Here is a 15427-nt window from a genome sequence, read left to right as displayed (position 1 = left end):
TTATTAAGAATTCACGTGCAAGGAGAGAGTCCCCCTTAACATCACACTATAGCTAGCTAAGCACAGGTCCCCAGGTAATGGAACACAGCATTAATTTGATCTGGGAAAGCAGAAATAGTGGTTTTAGCATTAGAGTACTGCTTGAGGAGCCAGGTTTATCTATGGTACTGAAGTAGAGACCTGTCAACATAAAGGGCTTCATTAAGGCATTAGGGTTAGGAGAGATAAAGGTAAAGAATGGTTAAAAGGGTAAGGAGGGCTGCAAAGCAAATTTAGTCTACCTCACAATTTTCCCAAGGCCATTTTTGAATACATAACTAAACTTTTTTGTTCCTCTTACTTTACGTTATCTTGGAGAGTTATGTGGGAGGCAATGTTATTCCAATGGAATAGATGGCTCTGTAAGAGGCCTACGGGATTCCTGCCATCTTTTTACTAAGCTACACATACAGACCTTATATTTGAAGGATCATACAGAAATAGAACACTGACTCCAGATGTATCTTTTTTTATATAATTTTTTATATTTCTTTTCAGTGTACCAGAATTCATTGTTTATGCACCACACCCAGTGCTCCACGCAATACGTGCCCTCCATAGTACCCACCACTAGGCTCACCCAACTTCCCACCCCCCGCCCCTTCAAAACCCTCAGATTGTTTTTTAGAGTCCATAGTCTCTCATCGTTCCTCTCCCCCTCTAATTTCCCCCAACTCCCTTCTCCTCTCCATCTCCCCATGTCCTCCATGATGTATCTTTTCATTAAAATCTTTTACTAAAACCTTCTTACATTGTCTTGATGCTTCAACAGTTTGGAAATCTGTTCTTCTTTAATTTCCATTTTCTTGACTAAATGCTCTAGTTCACATTCAATGTCTTCACAGACCGAATGACTTTCAGTGTCCTTCATTTGATTCAGTAGTTCTTCATGCTCGCTATGAAAGAAAAGCAAATATCAAGCACTGTTATGACTTACACTATATGTCTTTGATATAATTAAACAGTTTTCTGTTCAACCATAAATTTTTGTCCATTAAATATTAATTTTCAAAGACAGTCTTTTTACATAGAGTTATCTAATAATCTATGGTAAATATAAAAGGCTCTTATGATTTGAGATTAGATAAATTTAGAAATATCTCAGACTTAGGGTCTTAAAGAACCTTAAAATAAAGTCTGAATTCTTGATTTTCATAGCTAAATGTAATAAAATATTCTGATGTCCTTAGCTAAAAGCATTAAAGGACTCTCTTTAGTTCCAACTTTGGAATTCTTAATATAGGGTGTTTGGGAAGAACTGCAGCTATAAAAATATTTGCTCAAGAAATCTCTAGATTTGGTGATAGCCCACTTAAAGAAATACTGTCAGGAGAACCAGCTATATCTTCTACAGACATCTTAGTTCAACGAGTTTGCTACCCAAATCTCATATTTCCTGGAATTCTTGTTGAATATATATTTAAAGTAGGGGCCTAAAATATGTATCCCACTCAGAATCTTATTTACTATGGGTGCTTCAAAACTTACAATGCAGACCATCCGAGTTTAAAACAAGGAATTGCTTTCCTACTTGTCTAATGAAATCTCACTTAATTAAAAAGATTATAAAACACAAAAGGAGAATCTTTCTTATAAAAGCATTTGTGGGTTATAATTTAAGGTCACCAGACTGTATCTGTTAGAATGACAGTAGTATTTTTCTAACAGGTCAGATCTTGGCAACACAGAAACTCCTTAGATCGGAAAAGTAGTAATTACACACAGGTGGAAACTTAAATACTATCAATAAATACAGTGAAAAATCAGTGACAACTACTCTGCAGATCCAAATAAATCCAAATCTGAAGCAAGGCCTTTAAGAATTCATAAGTGGAATTACTCTTAAGACTGAGAAGAAAAAAGATAGCTATATATCTTGCTAGTTCTGATAAAGAATAGAAATACTTACATACTCATTTGGTCCAGCTCATCCTGCATTGCCATCAAAAGTTCAGACAAACTGTCACCAATAGAAATGGAAATTTTTGAATCAGAAGGTTCAGCTTTACCCTGGGAAGTTGTTCTAAGAGGCTTGTAGAGACATGGAGGCTCAGTAACTTCAGGAAGTTTCTGACAGGTATGTGGCCCATAATGTTGCATCAATTGCAGGAGGCTTTGCATACTTGAATTCACAGAACAGCTCGCACTGGCAGACTTTAGGGGAAAAGAAATAGCTAAGAACAACTTCAAATGACTCATGGCATTTAAATAGCACTTACAACAAAGCAGGAGTGGGTCTGAACAAGTACCATCATTTTTCCCTTCTCACCTTCTCAGCCACAATAGGCAGTGATCCAAACTTTGAATAAGTTTGCTGAGGTGGTCCTCCCTTTAAACATTTAGTTTTCTAAATATTGACAAAAAAGTAAACAAAAATTGTTTTAAAAGACATTTATGATATAACTAAGCCTCAAAATTCAACAGGAAACAATCTGATTAGAAAATAAGCAAAAAATGTGGATAGGCATTTCACTGAAGAGGTCACAGAGATGCCAATAAGCACACAAAAAGATCTGCGACATCATTAGCCATTAGGAAAATGCAGGTTGCAATGAAACATCGCTATATACCTATCAGAATGGCCAAAATAAAGAACAGTGACAATACCAAATGCTGGCAAAGATGTGAAGAAGCCAGATTGCTCACGCATGGCTTGTTGGAATACAAAATAATATAAACTTTCAAAAATAATTTGACAGTTTCTTGTAAAACTAAATATGTGCTTAGACGGTAAGTATATATGATGATTCTGCAATTACACTCTTGGACATTTAACCCAGAAAATGAAAACCAATGTTCACACAAAAACCTACACACAAATGTTCATAACAGCTTTATTTGTGATAGTCAAAAACTGACATGAATCCAAATCTCCTTCAACCGGATCCAGCAAATACCAGCACACACCTTTTATTTCAGTGTCGTGTTTCACATCACGGATGTACTGCAGCTTACTCACCGACCGCAATGCAGGACGAGCTAGACCAAATGAGTACGTAAGTATCTTCATTCTTTATCAGAAGAAGTAGCAAGATATATAGGTATCTTTTCTCTTCTCAGTGTTAAGAACAATGCCACTTATGAATTCTTCAAGACCTTCCTTAGATTTGGATTTATTTGGATCTGCAGAGTTACTGACACTGATTTTTCACTGTATTTATTGATAGTATTTAAGTTTCCACCTGTGTATAATTACTACTCTTCCGATCTAAGGGGTTTCTGTGTTTCCAAGATCTGAACTGATAGATAAATATTACTGTTATTCTAACAGATACGGTCTGGTGACCTTAAGTTATATAAAGCTGCTTCTAGGATCTATTGTGTTATCATCTTTTGTGTCGTTTGGTGCCTCTTTTATGAAATATTGCAGAATACATTTCTATAAGAGTTTAGTACTAGGGGCAGCTTGAGGGAGGCGTTGGTCCCTCTGTGCCTGTGTCTGGCAGAGCTGGTGTGAGATGAAGAGACGATCCTTCCCTGTGCAGCCTTTGAGCACACACTGAGACAGTGAGGAGCCAGACGAAAGGCACAGGTTATGGCACTGAAGCGGATTAATACGGAACTTAGTGATTCGGTCCATAACCCTCTAGCATAATATTCTGCAGGTCTGCTGGGGATGACACCTTTCATTAGCAAGCCACAATCATGGAACTTAATGACAGCCCATATCAAGGTGGTGTATTCTCTTTGACAGTTCGTTTTCCTATAGTCTACTCCTTCAAACCACCTAAGGTTGCATTTGCAACAAGAATTTATCAGCCAAATATTAACAGTAATGGTAGCTATTTGTCTCAATGTTCTAAGATCACAGTGATGTGCTGCTTTAACTATTTCTAAAATTCTTTCATCCATTTGTTCACTGTTACGTGACCCCCTAGTCCCAGAGATTGCATGGTTCTAAAAAAGATAAGTACAACAGAGTATCTTGGAAATGGACTCAGAAGTAGGTCATGTGATGCTACCATAAAGTCAGAATAACCTACATTATAGCTGGAATAAAATTTAAACTACTGGTCCTTTTTTGATTTTCTTATCCAGCTTATCCTTGTCAGACTTCATCTTTTTAAATTTTAATTTTTGTTTACTTCCCTCCATTCATTCACACACTCATCTGACAAAGACTTGAGTTCTTCCAGCTTTAGGCAATAACTGCTTTTAAAAACTACAAAGTATTTATAAAAGAAGAGTTGCCCAAGATTCAGAATTAAAAAAAAAAAAAAAAGTATTTATTTAGTTATTTGTTTGCGTTGGGGGGGGGTGTTGTGCAGAGGGAGAGGGAGAGAATCTCAAGCGGATTGCACCAAGCACTGACACAGGGCTCCATTCCACGACCCTGAGATCATGACCTGAGATGAAATCGGGTGACACTCAACCGACGGAGATAGCCAGCTACCCCCAAGATTCAGAATTTTTTAAAAAAAATGGAGCATGTGTATTATTTGGCCAGTGTCTTCACTCTAACTTGGTTATGAGATGAAAACCATTCCTCACTGCTTTAACATGTTGAAGAAATCATCAGGGGGGGACGGAGATGGATGCTCAGTTGTCACAGGAGAGCAAGCAACATTATTCAAGCATCCATTCTTTAGCCTTCCACCAAGAGAGATTTGGGTTACACGATATACTTTATGCTCATAACTGCTATGACTGGAGAATTGGTATTAATTTATAGCATCAGCAGAACAGAAACTATGATGTATTTTATGCAGGTTAAATAATAGAATGATATGTTCTTGTTCTACAGAGAATGGAAACTGGAAGTCAATACTCTTTGCATTCCAAAACAGAGTCTCAAATTTTTTTAAATTTTCATTTAATTTAAATTATTAGGAGGCTTGGAGCTCATAGTTAATCTACCTTCTGATACACTGTTTAATATAGCACTGAGCAAATGATGAAAGTTGTCAATGGATCAGTGATCAACTAATAGCTCTGCTAGTAACTTAATTTATTTTTCTAGCAATAAAGTTGCACAAATCGCAAAAAATAGTTTAGTACTAGGAAAATGTTTATCTTTCTAGAAAAATTGGAATGTTTATTATTGTTTCACAAATATACCTACTGTCATATGGTCTTTTTTGCTTTGGTTGTCAAGTAAACTCAAAACTAGGTTTTGTCTGGGGCATCTGGGTGGCTTGGTTAATTAAGCGTCTTCCTTCGGCTTAGGTCATGATCCCACGGTCCTGGGATCAAGTCCCACTTTGCGCTCCCTGCTCAGCAGGAGCCTGCTTCTCCCTCTGCCTGCTCTGCCTGCTGCTTCCCACGCTTGTGCTCTTTCTCTCTGACAAATAAACAAATACAATCTTAAAAAACAAACAACCAACCAACCCAGGTTTTGTGCTTAACTGCTGATACTTTCTTTAACTAGATTTTATGGAAATTTTATGGAATTTTCTATCATCAAACCTAAAACCAATCACATTTCAAAGCACTATTCCATGTGTTTTATTATAAATCTCTTCAAATTCTTTTTGGAAATGGATAGGTATAAATATTTAAAAGGTAAAGAAATAAGCATTAGCAAATAAGAATGAAGTATCTGCATACCTTCAAAGACTTCTTCTTTTCCTTAGAGTGTTTTGGATTTGATACTGAAGACATTAAAATTCTATTGATTTCAAGTCCAGTTTGAAGCTACAATATTAAAGAAAAAGCTTTATACAACTGATTTTTTAACAAACTTCTTCAAAAACATTGTAATAAGAAATCAAGTCTCAGTTTATGAAGACAAAATGCTTGGGGCGCCTGGGTGGCTCAGTTGGTTGAGCACCTGGCTTAGGTCATGAGATCAAGCACCATGTCAGGCTCTGTGCTCAGCGCTGAGCCTGCTTAAGACTCTGTCTCTGTCCCCTTTCGAAACTGATGTGCTCTCACTCTAAAATAAGTAAACGATATCTTTTTTTTAAAAAAAGTGCTTTTTGAGGAAAAAAAGAAAACCCCAGGGTGCCTTGGTGGCTCAGTTGATTAAGCATCTACCTTCGGCTCAGGTCATGATCCCAGAGTCATGGGATCCAGTCCCACATCGGGCTCCCTGCTCAGCAGGGAGTCTGCTTCTCCCTCTGACCCTCCTCCCTCTCATGGTCACTCTCTATCTCTGAAACAAATAAATAAAATCTTAAAAAGAAAAGAAAGGAAAGAAAAGGAAAGAAAAGAAAAAAGAAAACCCCAAATGCTATTTTTTGTTTGTGAAAGCTACTAAGTCTATTGGTAATTGTAATCATTTTCTGCTTATAAAATAATGCATTAACACATATATGTTAATCAAATTGAAAACAATCTATATCAGGTATTATCATATATATATATATGTATATGTACATACATATCTGTGTGTGTGTGTCAGAATTTCAAAAGACTACAAGACTTCTTTTGGCAGCGCATCCAAGTATGGTTGAGTTACTGATAATCTCATTATTATAGCAAAAAGAGACAAAACTAACAAGCTAGGAAGCAGAAATTATAGTCTAAAATATAGTCTACAGATAATGAAAACAAAGCATAATGAAACATGTGTGGTTTATTGTGATAAATGCCATAATGCTCTATTTACTTCAGATGCTTTGTCTTGAAACAGCTTACGCTGATGTTCTTCTTCCTTAAGTTTTTCCTCTAAATGTTTAATCTTGTCCTACAAAAGAACAAAAAATTAGATTCTTATATAAAAACTAGAGCCAAATTAGCCTTTGTTCTTTTTCCACATAGAGTCTTCAAGTCTTGATTCTTTGTAGTTGAGCAAATTAAAGCAGAAAGTCAGAAAAAGAAATGTCAAAGATACTATGATTTTTCTTGGCTTTCTTCCTATGCTTCTTTACCTGCTATTACATATAAGAAGAATAAAGGAAAAGCAAAGAATGTACATGCAAAGGCATTATTTATTTCTAGCAAAAAAACTATAATGATGAAGTTTTGCGGGGTATTAAATGTTTAGAGGTTCAAATGATCATAGTCTTGGGTCTCAATGTTTCATTCAAAACAGAGAAATCACGAGAAATGTCTACCGTGTGCATATTATTAAGGGTGCAGCTATTGACAGAGGGAAGGGATAGGAAGACATAGAAATATAAGATATGGACTACATCAAAATAAAAAGTTTCTGCACAGTGAAGGAAACAATCAATAAAACTAAAAGGCAACCTATGGAATGGGAGAAGGTATTTACAAATAACATATCTGATAAAGGGTTAGTAACCAAAATAATATAAAGAACTTACAAAACTCAACACCCCCAAGACATGGATAGAAGACATAGACATCTTTCTGAAGAAGATATCCTGATGGCCAACAGACACATGAAAAGATACTCAACATCACTGATCATCGGGGATATACAAATCAAAACTACAACGAGCTATCACATTATACCTGTCAAAATGGCTAAAGTCAACAACATAAGAAACAACAGGTATAGACAAGGATGGGATGGCGAGAAAGGGGACCCCTTGTGCACTGTTGGTGGGAATGCAAACTGGTGCAATCACTGTGGAACTCAGTATAGAAGTTCTTCAAAGTCAAAAATAGAGGTACCCTACGATCCAGCAATCACACTACTAGGTATTTACCCAAGGGATACAAAAATACTAATTCAAAGGGATACATGCACCTTGATGTTTATAGCAGCATTATCTACAATAGCCAAACTATGGAAGTAGCTCAAGTGTCCACCAACTGATGAAGGGATAAAGAAGATGTGTGTATAGGGGTGCCTGGGTGGCTCAGTGGGTTAAAGCCTCTGCCTTTGGCTCGGGTCATGATCCCAGGGTCCTGGGATCGAGCCCCACATCGGGCTCTCTGCTCAGCAGGGAGCCTGCTTCCTCCTCTCTCTCTGCCTGCCTCTCTGCCTACTTGTGATCTCTATCTGTCAAATAAATAAATAAAATCTTAAAAAAAAAAGATGTGTGTATATATTGCCATATATAAATATATATTTATTCAATAAGCCATAACTCAGCCATAAAAAGGAATGAAATGTTGCCATTTACAATGACATGGATGGAATAAGAAAGTTTTAAATACCAAAGGACAAACACACCACAAGGTAACGTGAGAAAAGTTGGCAATGATTTTTGCAAGACAGAAAAGTAGATAGGTGACCTCCAACCTTACTTTGAAGGCAGAAAGAGCTGAAATTTCACTAGAGAGTATAATGCTAAGCAAAATAAGTAAGTCAGAGCAACACAAATACCACATGATTTCACTCACATTTGGAATTTAAGAGACAAATGAGCAAAGGGGAAAAAAGGCACAAAGAGAGACGTATCAAGAAGCAGACCCTTAACAGGTGCCTGGGTGGCTCAGTGGGTTAAGCCTCTGCCTTCAGCTCAGGTCATGATCTAAAGGTCCTGGAATCGAGTCCCACATCGGGCTCTCTGCTTGGCGGGAAGCCTGCTTCCCCCCTCTCCCTCCCCGTCTCTCTGCCTACTTGTGATCTCTCTCTGTGTCAAATAAATAAATAAAAATCTTTAATAAAGAAAAAAAAAGAAACAGACTCTTAACTATAGAGAACAAACTGATGGTTACCATAAGGGAGGTGGGTAGGGGGGGATGAGTTAAACAGGTGATGGGGATTAAGGACTACATTGGTTGTGATGAGCACCAGGTGATGCACGGAACTGCTGATTCACTCTATTATATACCTGAAACTAATGTTACACTATATGTTAACTGGAATTCTTTTCAAAGATTTATTTATTTACTTGAAAGAGAAAGAGAGAGAGTGTGGGATCGGGGGAGAGGTGGAGAAAGAGAGACAGAGAATTCCAAGCTGACTCCTCACTGAATGCCAGAGCCTAATATGGGGCTCGATCACATGACCCTGAGATCATGACCTGAGCTGAAACCAAGAGTTGGACGCTCAATCAACTGAGCCACCCAGGTGCCCCCTCTTACTGGAATTTAAATAAAAACTTAAAAAAAAAATTGTGAGGGGCGCCTGGGTGGCTCAGTGGGTTAAAGCCTCTGCTTTCGGCTTAGGTCATGATCCCAGGGTCCTGGGATCGAGCCCCACATCGGGCTCTCCACTCAGCAGGGAGCCTGCTTCCCCCTCTCTCTCTGCCTGCCTCTCTGCCTACTTGTGATCTCTCTCTGTCAAATAAATAAATAAAATCTTAAAAAAAAATTGTGTAACAACATATGGTGATGGATATTAACTAGACTTACTGGGACGATAATTTTGTAAAATATACAAATATAAAAAAATACAAATACCAAATCATTATGTTGTACATCTGAAACTAATATAATGCTCTATGTCAATTTTACCTCAATTAAAAAGATAAAAAAAAATAAGATATGTTCCTTGTTGCTTGAGAGCTTATACTGTACTTAAGGAAACAATAGTAACATACCTGAAATAAACAACAAGACAATGAGTATAATTTGACTCAGACCATGTATACACTTATACATATAAGTACTTCATCTTATACCTATTGTATGATTCAGAATTTGAGGACAGTTACATTTCAAAGGGAGAGCTCCCTTTATGTTGGAGAACTCAAGGAAGGCTTCATAGCAGAAGCAGGACCTGGAGAAAAGTCCTATGATATGGATAAAATGTGGGTTGAAATAGGAGAGGGCATTTCAGGGGGGATTGAGGATAGATTTAACTGCAAGCAGTGAAAAACAATCTTTTCAATACCCTTTAGGCAAATTATCTGACAAATGAAAATGTTCTGCCATTTCAAAAGAAGCCAAAATTACAATTTTACATCAAAAGGCAAGCTCATTCATGCCATGACAGAATAGATTAAATTTTTATCTCCACAGGCAGAAATTCATATGTGGATTACTAAGAGCTGTTAAAGAAGTTTTATATCAGATTTACTGTATATTCACATAGAGGGCTTAACACCTGCTTAACACTAAAGATTTATTCCTGGCATCATCACTTCAAAGAAATAAGTGGAAGCTTACCTCAGCAGTTTTCTGAGTGGTTGTAAGTTTAAAACATTCTTTTTCTAAGACATCAAGTTTTTCAAGTTTTGCTTGCAGCTTCCTATGATCTTGTTCTTTTTCCCTTTGAAGCTGGGCCTGGAAAGGATAAAAACAAAACCTCAATTTGGCAAGTGATGCTAATGGCTCAAAAATAATACAATTTCTGAGAATTAAAGCATGATAAATCTGTCATAAGAAGCACGTATGTACATGTACATATTTTAGGTAATTATGAGTAAAAAAGAAAATCAAATACTTTTAAAGAACATACAAAAAAAGATAAGCTATATTAGCATTAATGGAACATACTCTTCTATGCATGTTTTATATAACATTTCTACTCAGAAAATATCAACAGTGAAATCTATATTAAATTTGTAAGGTGAAAACTGAAACAATCAAACAGTCTTGGTGACCTGTGATCTAACATTCAAATGGTGTTACAGAATGAGAGAAGAGTGAAGTCAGACAAGAATAATTATTTGAAGGATAATGGCTAAAAATGTTCCAAATTTGATGAAAAATATTAACTGACAGATTCAATAATAATAATAAATTTAAAAATCCAAGCAGAACAAATACAAAAACACCCACATTTGGACACATTATCAAATTTTTGAAAACCAGGAAAAACCTTAAAAGCAGCCTGAGAAATGATGGTACTTATGCACAGAAGAATGAAGGTAAGAATTCTCATTAGAAACTACAAAATCCAGGGGCACCTGGGTGGCTCAGTGGGTTAAGCCTCTGTCTTCAGCTCGGGTCATGGTCTCAGGGTCCTGGGATCGAGCCCCACATTGGGCTCTCTGCTCAGCGGGGAGCCTGCTTCCCCCCCAACCCCCGCCTGCCTCTGCCTACTTGTGATCTCTCTGTCAAATAAATAAATAAAAACAAAACAAAACAAAACAAAAAAACCCTATGAAATCCAGAAGACAACTTTGACCACACCTTTAATATGCTGAGAGAAAAAAGCTGTCAAATAGAATTTTATATGCAGTGAAAATATCCTTATTCAATAATGGCAAAATAAAGACTTTTCCAGAAAAATATATGCTAAGAGAATTCCCAGCATATTTGTAAAGGAAGTACTTCGGCCTTAAGGAAATGACACCAGACATAAGATCAAATCTACACAAAGAAATAAAAAACACTGGAAATGGTAAAAATGTGAAAAGATATATATTTCAACTTATTTAGCTTTTCTTTAAAGGATAATTAACCTTTAAAGGAGAAATAATTATGATATCTTGTGGGTTTTACAAAAAAGCAGAATTAAATGTATGGAAGCTGTAGATCAAAGGGAGACAAGTAGAAGCATACTTTAGTGAGGATGGTACATTATATTGAGGTGTTTTAATACTAATTCATGAGAGTGTGGTAAGTTAAGAATACATATTTTAACCTGTACAGCAGCTACTAAAAAGCAGGAGGAGGAGAGAATTACCAGAGGACAAGAAGAAGTCAATAAAATTTAAAAAGAAATCACTAGAAAAGTTCGAAAATATTTTTAGCTGGATGATAATGAAAATAATACAAAATATCAAAATCTGTGGGATGCAGGTAAAGCAATTTAGGGAGAACTCGATAACTTTCATCATAAAATGCAACATTTAGAAGAAAGAATAAAAGTATTAAAATCAATCAACTAAACTTCCAACATACAAAGGTAGGGGGAGAAAAGCAAATTAAACCCTATATAAGTAGAAGGAAAGAAATAATAAAGTAGAAATCAACTAAGTAGGAAATAAAAAATTAAAAATAAAAAGGTTGCTTTTTTAAAAAAACAAAGTGAGAGTAGATAAATAATTTTAAAAAAGGAAAATTATAAATTAGCAATATCAGAAATGAAAGGGGGTACATCTCTAAAGACACAAAAAGAAAACCGAAAATCCAAGTAGCCTATACCTGTTAAAAAAAAAAACAAAAAACAAAAAACAAAAAACAACTGAGTTCATAATCTAAAAACAGTCCACAAAGTAAATGGCAGTCCCAGATAGCTTCTATCAAATTTGAATTCTATCTCACACACTTAAGGAAGAAATAATGCTAATCTTACACAAGATCTTTCAGAAAACAGGAGAAAGTATCTTCCCAACTAATTTTATGAAAAACAAATAAACAAATCATGGCATATCTGTATAACAAAATCTAGACAGCAATAAAAAGTAAAAAACTATTTATATATACAACAACATGGCTTAATCTAAAAAACTTTATGCTAAACAAGAGAGTACATTTTCTATGATCCAATTATATAAAATTCTAGGACAGGCAAAAACTCTAAGGTAAAAGTAAGGCAGAATAGTAGTTGCCTTATTGGGAGGTAGAGCAGCAAATATCTTGACAGAGATTTATCAGAGAATTTCTGTTATTTGGTACGGCTATGGATTGTATGAGTACATTTATTTATCAATAATCACTGAACGTTCCACTTACAATCTCTGCATTTCACCATATAAAAATTATACCTCAAAAAATATTATACCTCAATAAAAAACATTTAAAGAACGGCTGAAAGTCACTGATCTACAATATTTAGCTAGATAGGAATTTCTAGGTTAGTTCATAAGATAAAATATAACATATTTTGTAATTATTATTATATAATAAGTTATATTTTATCTTCTGTAGTTTATGAAGTGGTTGCTCTTCTACTTGTTGCACCCTCATTTATAAATAAAACCCAGAATTACCAGGTTTATAGGTTTTTTTTCCAATCTGGTGGACTGGATGTGCTGTTATTTGTGCTGTTATTTTGCATTTTCCTAGTTACTAAATGAGAATGACAATTCTTCTATAAATATATGACCATTTGCAAGATCTTTTTTCCTGGAAAATGCCTCTTCATAACTGGGCCCATTTTCCTACTGTTTTGTTACTTTTTATATCTTGTTAAGAAATTGTTCTCCATGCCAAGGTCATCAAGACATTGTTCTGCATTTGCTTTTTAAAAATTACAAAGTTTTGTCTTTTATGTGTAAATCTTTAACCCACCTAGAATTGATTTTGTGTATGATGTAAGATTGGGATCCAATTTCATTATTTTTTCCTCACATAGCTAACCAGTTTTCCTAAAACAACTTATTGAAGTCTATCTTTTCCCCACTGATCTGCAAATGGCATTCTTGTATTTTTTCCATGTGAGTTTGTTTCTGAGTATAGTCTATTCGTTTATTCTGCTTTGTCTATCCATACAAATATATTAATTTTGTTAGAGTTACAATTTGTTTCAATATGTAATAGAACAGGACCTAATTCTTCAGACTAGTTTTGCTATTCTTGGACCTTTGCTTTTCCCTATAAATCTTAGAGTCAACTTCTATAGTTCCTGGAAAAAAAACCTATTAAATACTTGGCCCATTAAAATCCAGTATTGATTGGTACTGTTACCCACTTCCAAAACAATGCAAAAACCTTACAACACTTAGTATTTTTTTCATTTTTTAATTTATTTTTAAGTGATCTCAACACCCAACATAGGGCTTGAACTCAGAACCAAGAGTTACAGGCTCTTCTAACTGCGTTAGCCAGGTGCCCCCAAACCTTACAACACTTTAAACTACTAATTTATAAGCTTCCTAATTTATAAGCTGTTGTCCTCATTAGTTTTAATCCTTTATATATCTTTAAGCCACGTAAAACATTATTATTGTTTTATACAATATTCACTTAGATTTACATACACCTACACACACATACACACCATCTGTGCTGCCCTTATTTCTTTCCTGCATCTCTGACCTTCCATCTAAGATACTTTTCCTTTTGTCTGAATAATGTCCTTTAGTGTTTCCTTTAGAACAGATCTCCTGGTAACAGATAATCTCAGTCTTTGTTAGTCTTTAAATGTCTTTATTTCATCTTTCTTTCTTTTTTTAAGATTTTATTTATATGAGAGAGAGAGAGTGCACGTATGTGAGAGAGAACAGGGGCGGGGGGGCAGAGGGAGAAGGAGAAGCAGTCTCTCCACTGAGCAGGGAGCCTGTCATAGGGCACAGTGACTTGAGTTAAAGGCAGATGCTTAACTGACTGAGCCACCCCGGTGCCCCTCATCTTTATTTCTAAAAGATATTTTCCCCAGATTTAGGACTTTTAGATTGGTAGGTATTTCCTTTTACTATCAGTCCATTGTCTTATGAATTCAGTACTTTGAGAAGTCAATTGTCACTTTAATTCTTGTCCCTTTGAATGTAATCTTTTTCCCCCACCAGCTTTTAAGATTTTATGCTTGTCTTATTATTCATTATGAGGTATCTAGGTATATATTTCTTTTCATTCATCCTGATTTAGTTTTATAGGTTTTGTGGGATTGGTTTTCTTGAATCTGTGGTGTGATTTTTTTTAATCCATTTTGGAAAATTCTCAGTCACTATCTCTTCAAATAGTGCTTCTGTGCCATTTTCTCTCCTTTCCTGATGGAACTCCAATTACACTTAAGTTTGACCTTCTCACTCTAACTTATGCCTCTTGTTCTCTCTTCTCAATTTACTTTCATTTCACCTCTTTGTTCATATGGATGATTTTGCCTTCCAGTTCACTAATTATCTCTTCCAATCTACCATTAGATCCATCCATTCAGTTCTAGATTTCATATACTATATTTTTCAGTTCCATAATTTTTACATGGTTCTCTCTCAAATCTGCTCTGCCTTTTTGGTTTCCAATGCTTTCCTGAAAATGTCAATCCTGTCTTTTATCTCCTTAATTATAACAAGCATAATTATTATATTTTTAAAGATTTTATTTATTTATTTATTTGAGAGAGAGAGAGAACAAAAGAGTGAGTGAAAGGGGTGGTAGGGGGTGGAAGAGGGAGAGAATCTCAAGCAGACTCCATGCTGAGTGCAGAGCCCATACAGGAATGGATCTCATAACACTGAGATCGTGACCTGAGCTGAAACGAAGAGTGGGACACTTAACTGACTAACCCACCTGAGTGCCCCAAGCACAATTATTTTAAAGTCTGTGTCTTTTAGAGCTAGCATCCAGCTGGAAATAACTTGTAAGAGTGCTCATATAGTCTGTTATGCATGTTATTTCTTTTCATAGTGTCTTTTTTTCTTTAAGTAAAACTTATTTAAATTCCAGCTAACATACAATGTTCTATTAATTTCAAGTGTACAACAGTGATTCAACAGTTTCAGGCATCACCTGGTGGTCATCACAAACAAATGTGCTCCTTAATCCCCAACACCTATTGAACCCCACCCCCCACCTACCTTTCTTCTGGTAACCATCAGTTTGTTCCCTATAGTTAAGAGTCTGTTTCTTGATTTGTCTTTCTTCTTTTTCCCCTTTGCTTATTTGTCTCTTTAATTCTGCATATGAGTGAAATCATATGGTATTTGTCTTTCTCTGACTGATTTATTTTGCTTAGCATTATACTCTCTAGTTCCATTCATGTCATCGAAAATGGCAAGACTTTATTCTTTTTTATAGCCAAGTAACGGTCCAC

General features: G+C 35.6%; 1 protein-coding gene across 7 annotated transcripts in view; it reads right to left on the bottom strand.

Moving 5' to 3' along the window:
* The window catches only part of CEP57L1 (centrosomal protein 57 like 1), a 68799-nt gene that overhangs the window by 3232 nt on the left and 50140 nt on the right, over nt 1-15427 (bottom strand). For 6 of the 7 annotated variants that reach the window (XM_032858271.1, XM_032858272.1, XM_032858276.1 and 3 more), the window contains 6 exons: nt 9952-10068; nt 6590-6667; nt 5587-5673; nt 2309-2386; nt 1949-2193; nt 791-935 (listed from right to left, as the gene is read on the bottom strand). In XM_032858271.1, the coding sequence (XP_032714162.1) occupies nt 791-935; nt 1949-2193; nt 2309-2386; nt 5587-5673; nt 6590-6667; nt 9952-10068 (750 nt within the window). The remainder of the gene's footprint in view (nt 1-790; nt 936-1948; nt 2194-2308; nt 2387-5586; nt 5674-6589; nt 6668-9951; nt 10069-15427) is intronic. The other variant, XM_032858277.1, reaches the window with a different exon arrangement.

This window comes from Lontra canadensis, unplaced genomic scaffold, assembly GCF_010015895.1.
Source record: "Lontra canadensis isolate GAN:19392208 unplaced genomic scaffold, GSC_riverotter_1.0 scaffold14, whole genome shotgun sequence".
Lineage (NCBI taxonomy): Eukaryota > Metazoa > Chordata > Mammalia > Carnivora > Mustelidae > Lontra > Lontra canadensis.
The sequence above is the reverse complement of the archived record's forward strand: the minus strand, read 5'-3'. Positions and strand labels throughout refer to the sequence as shown.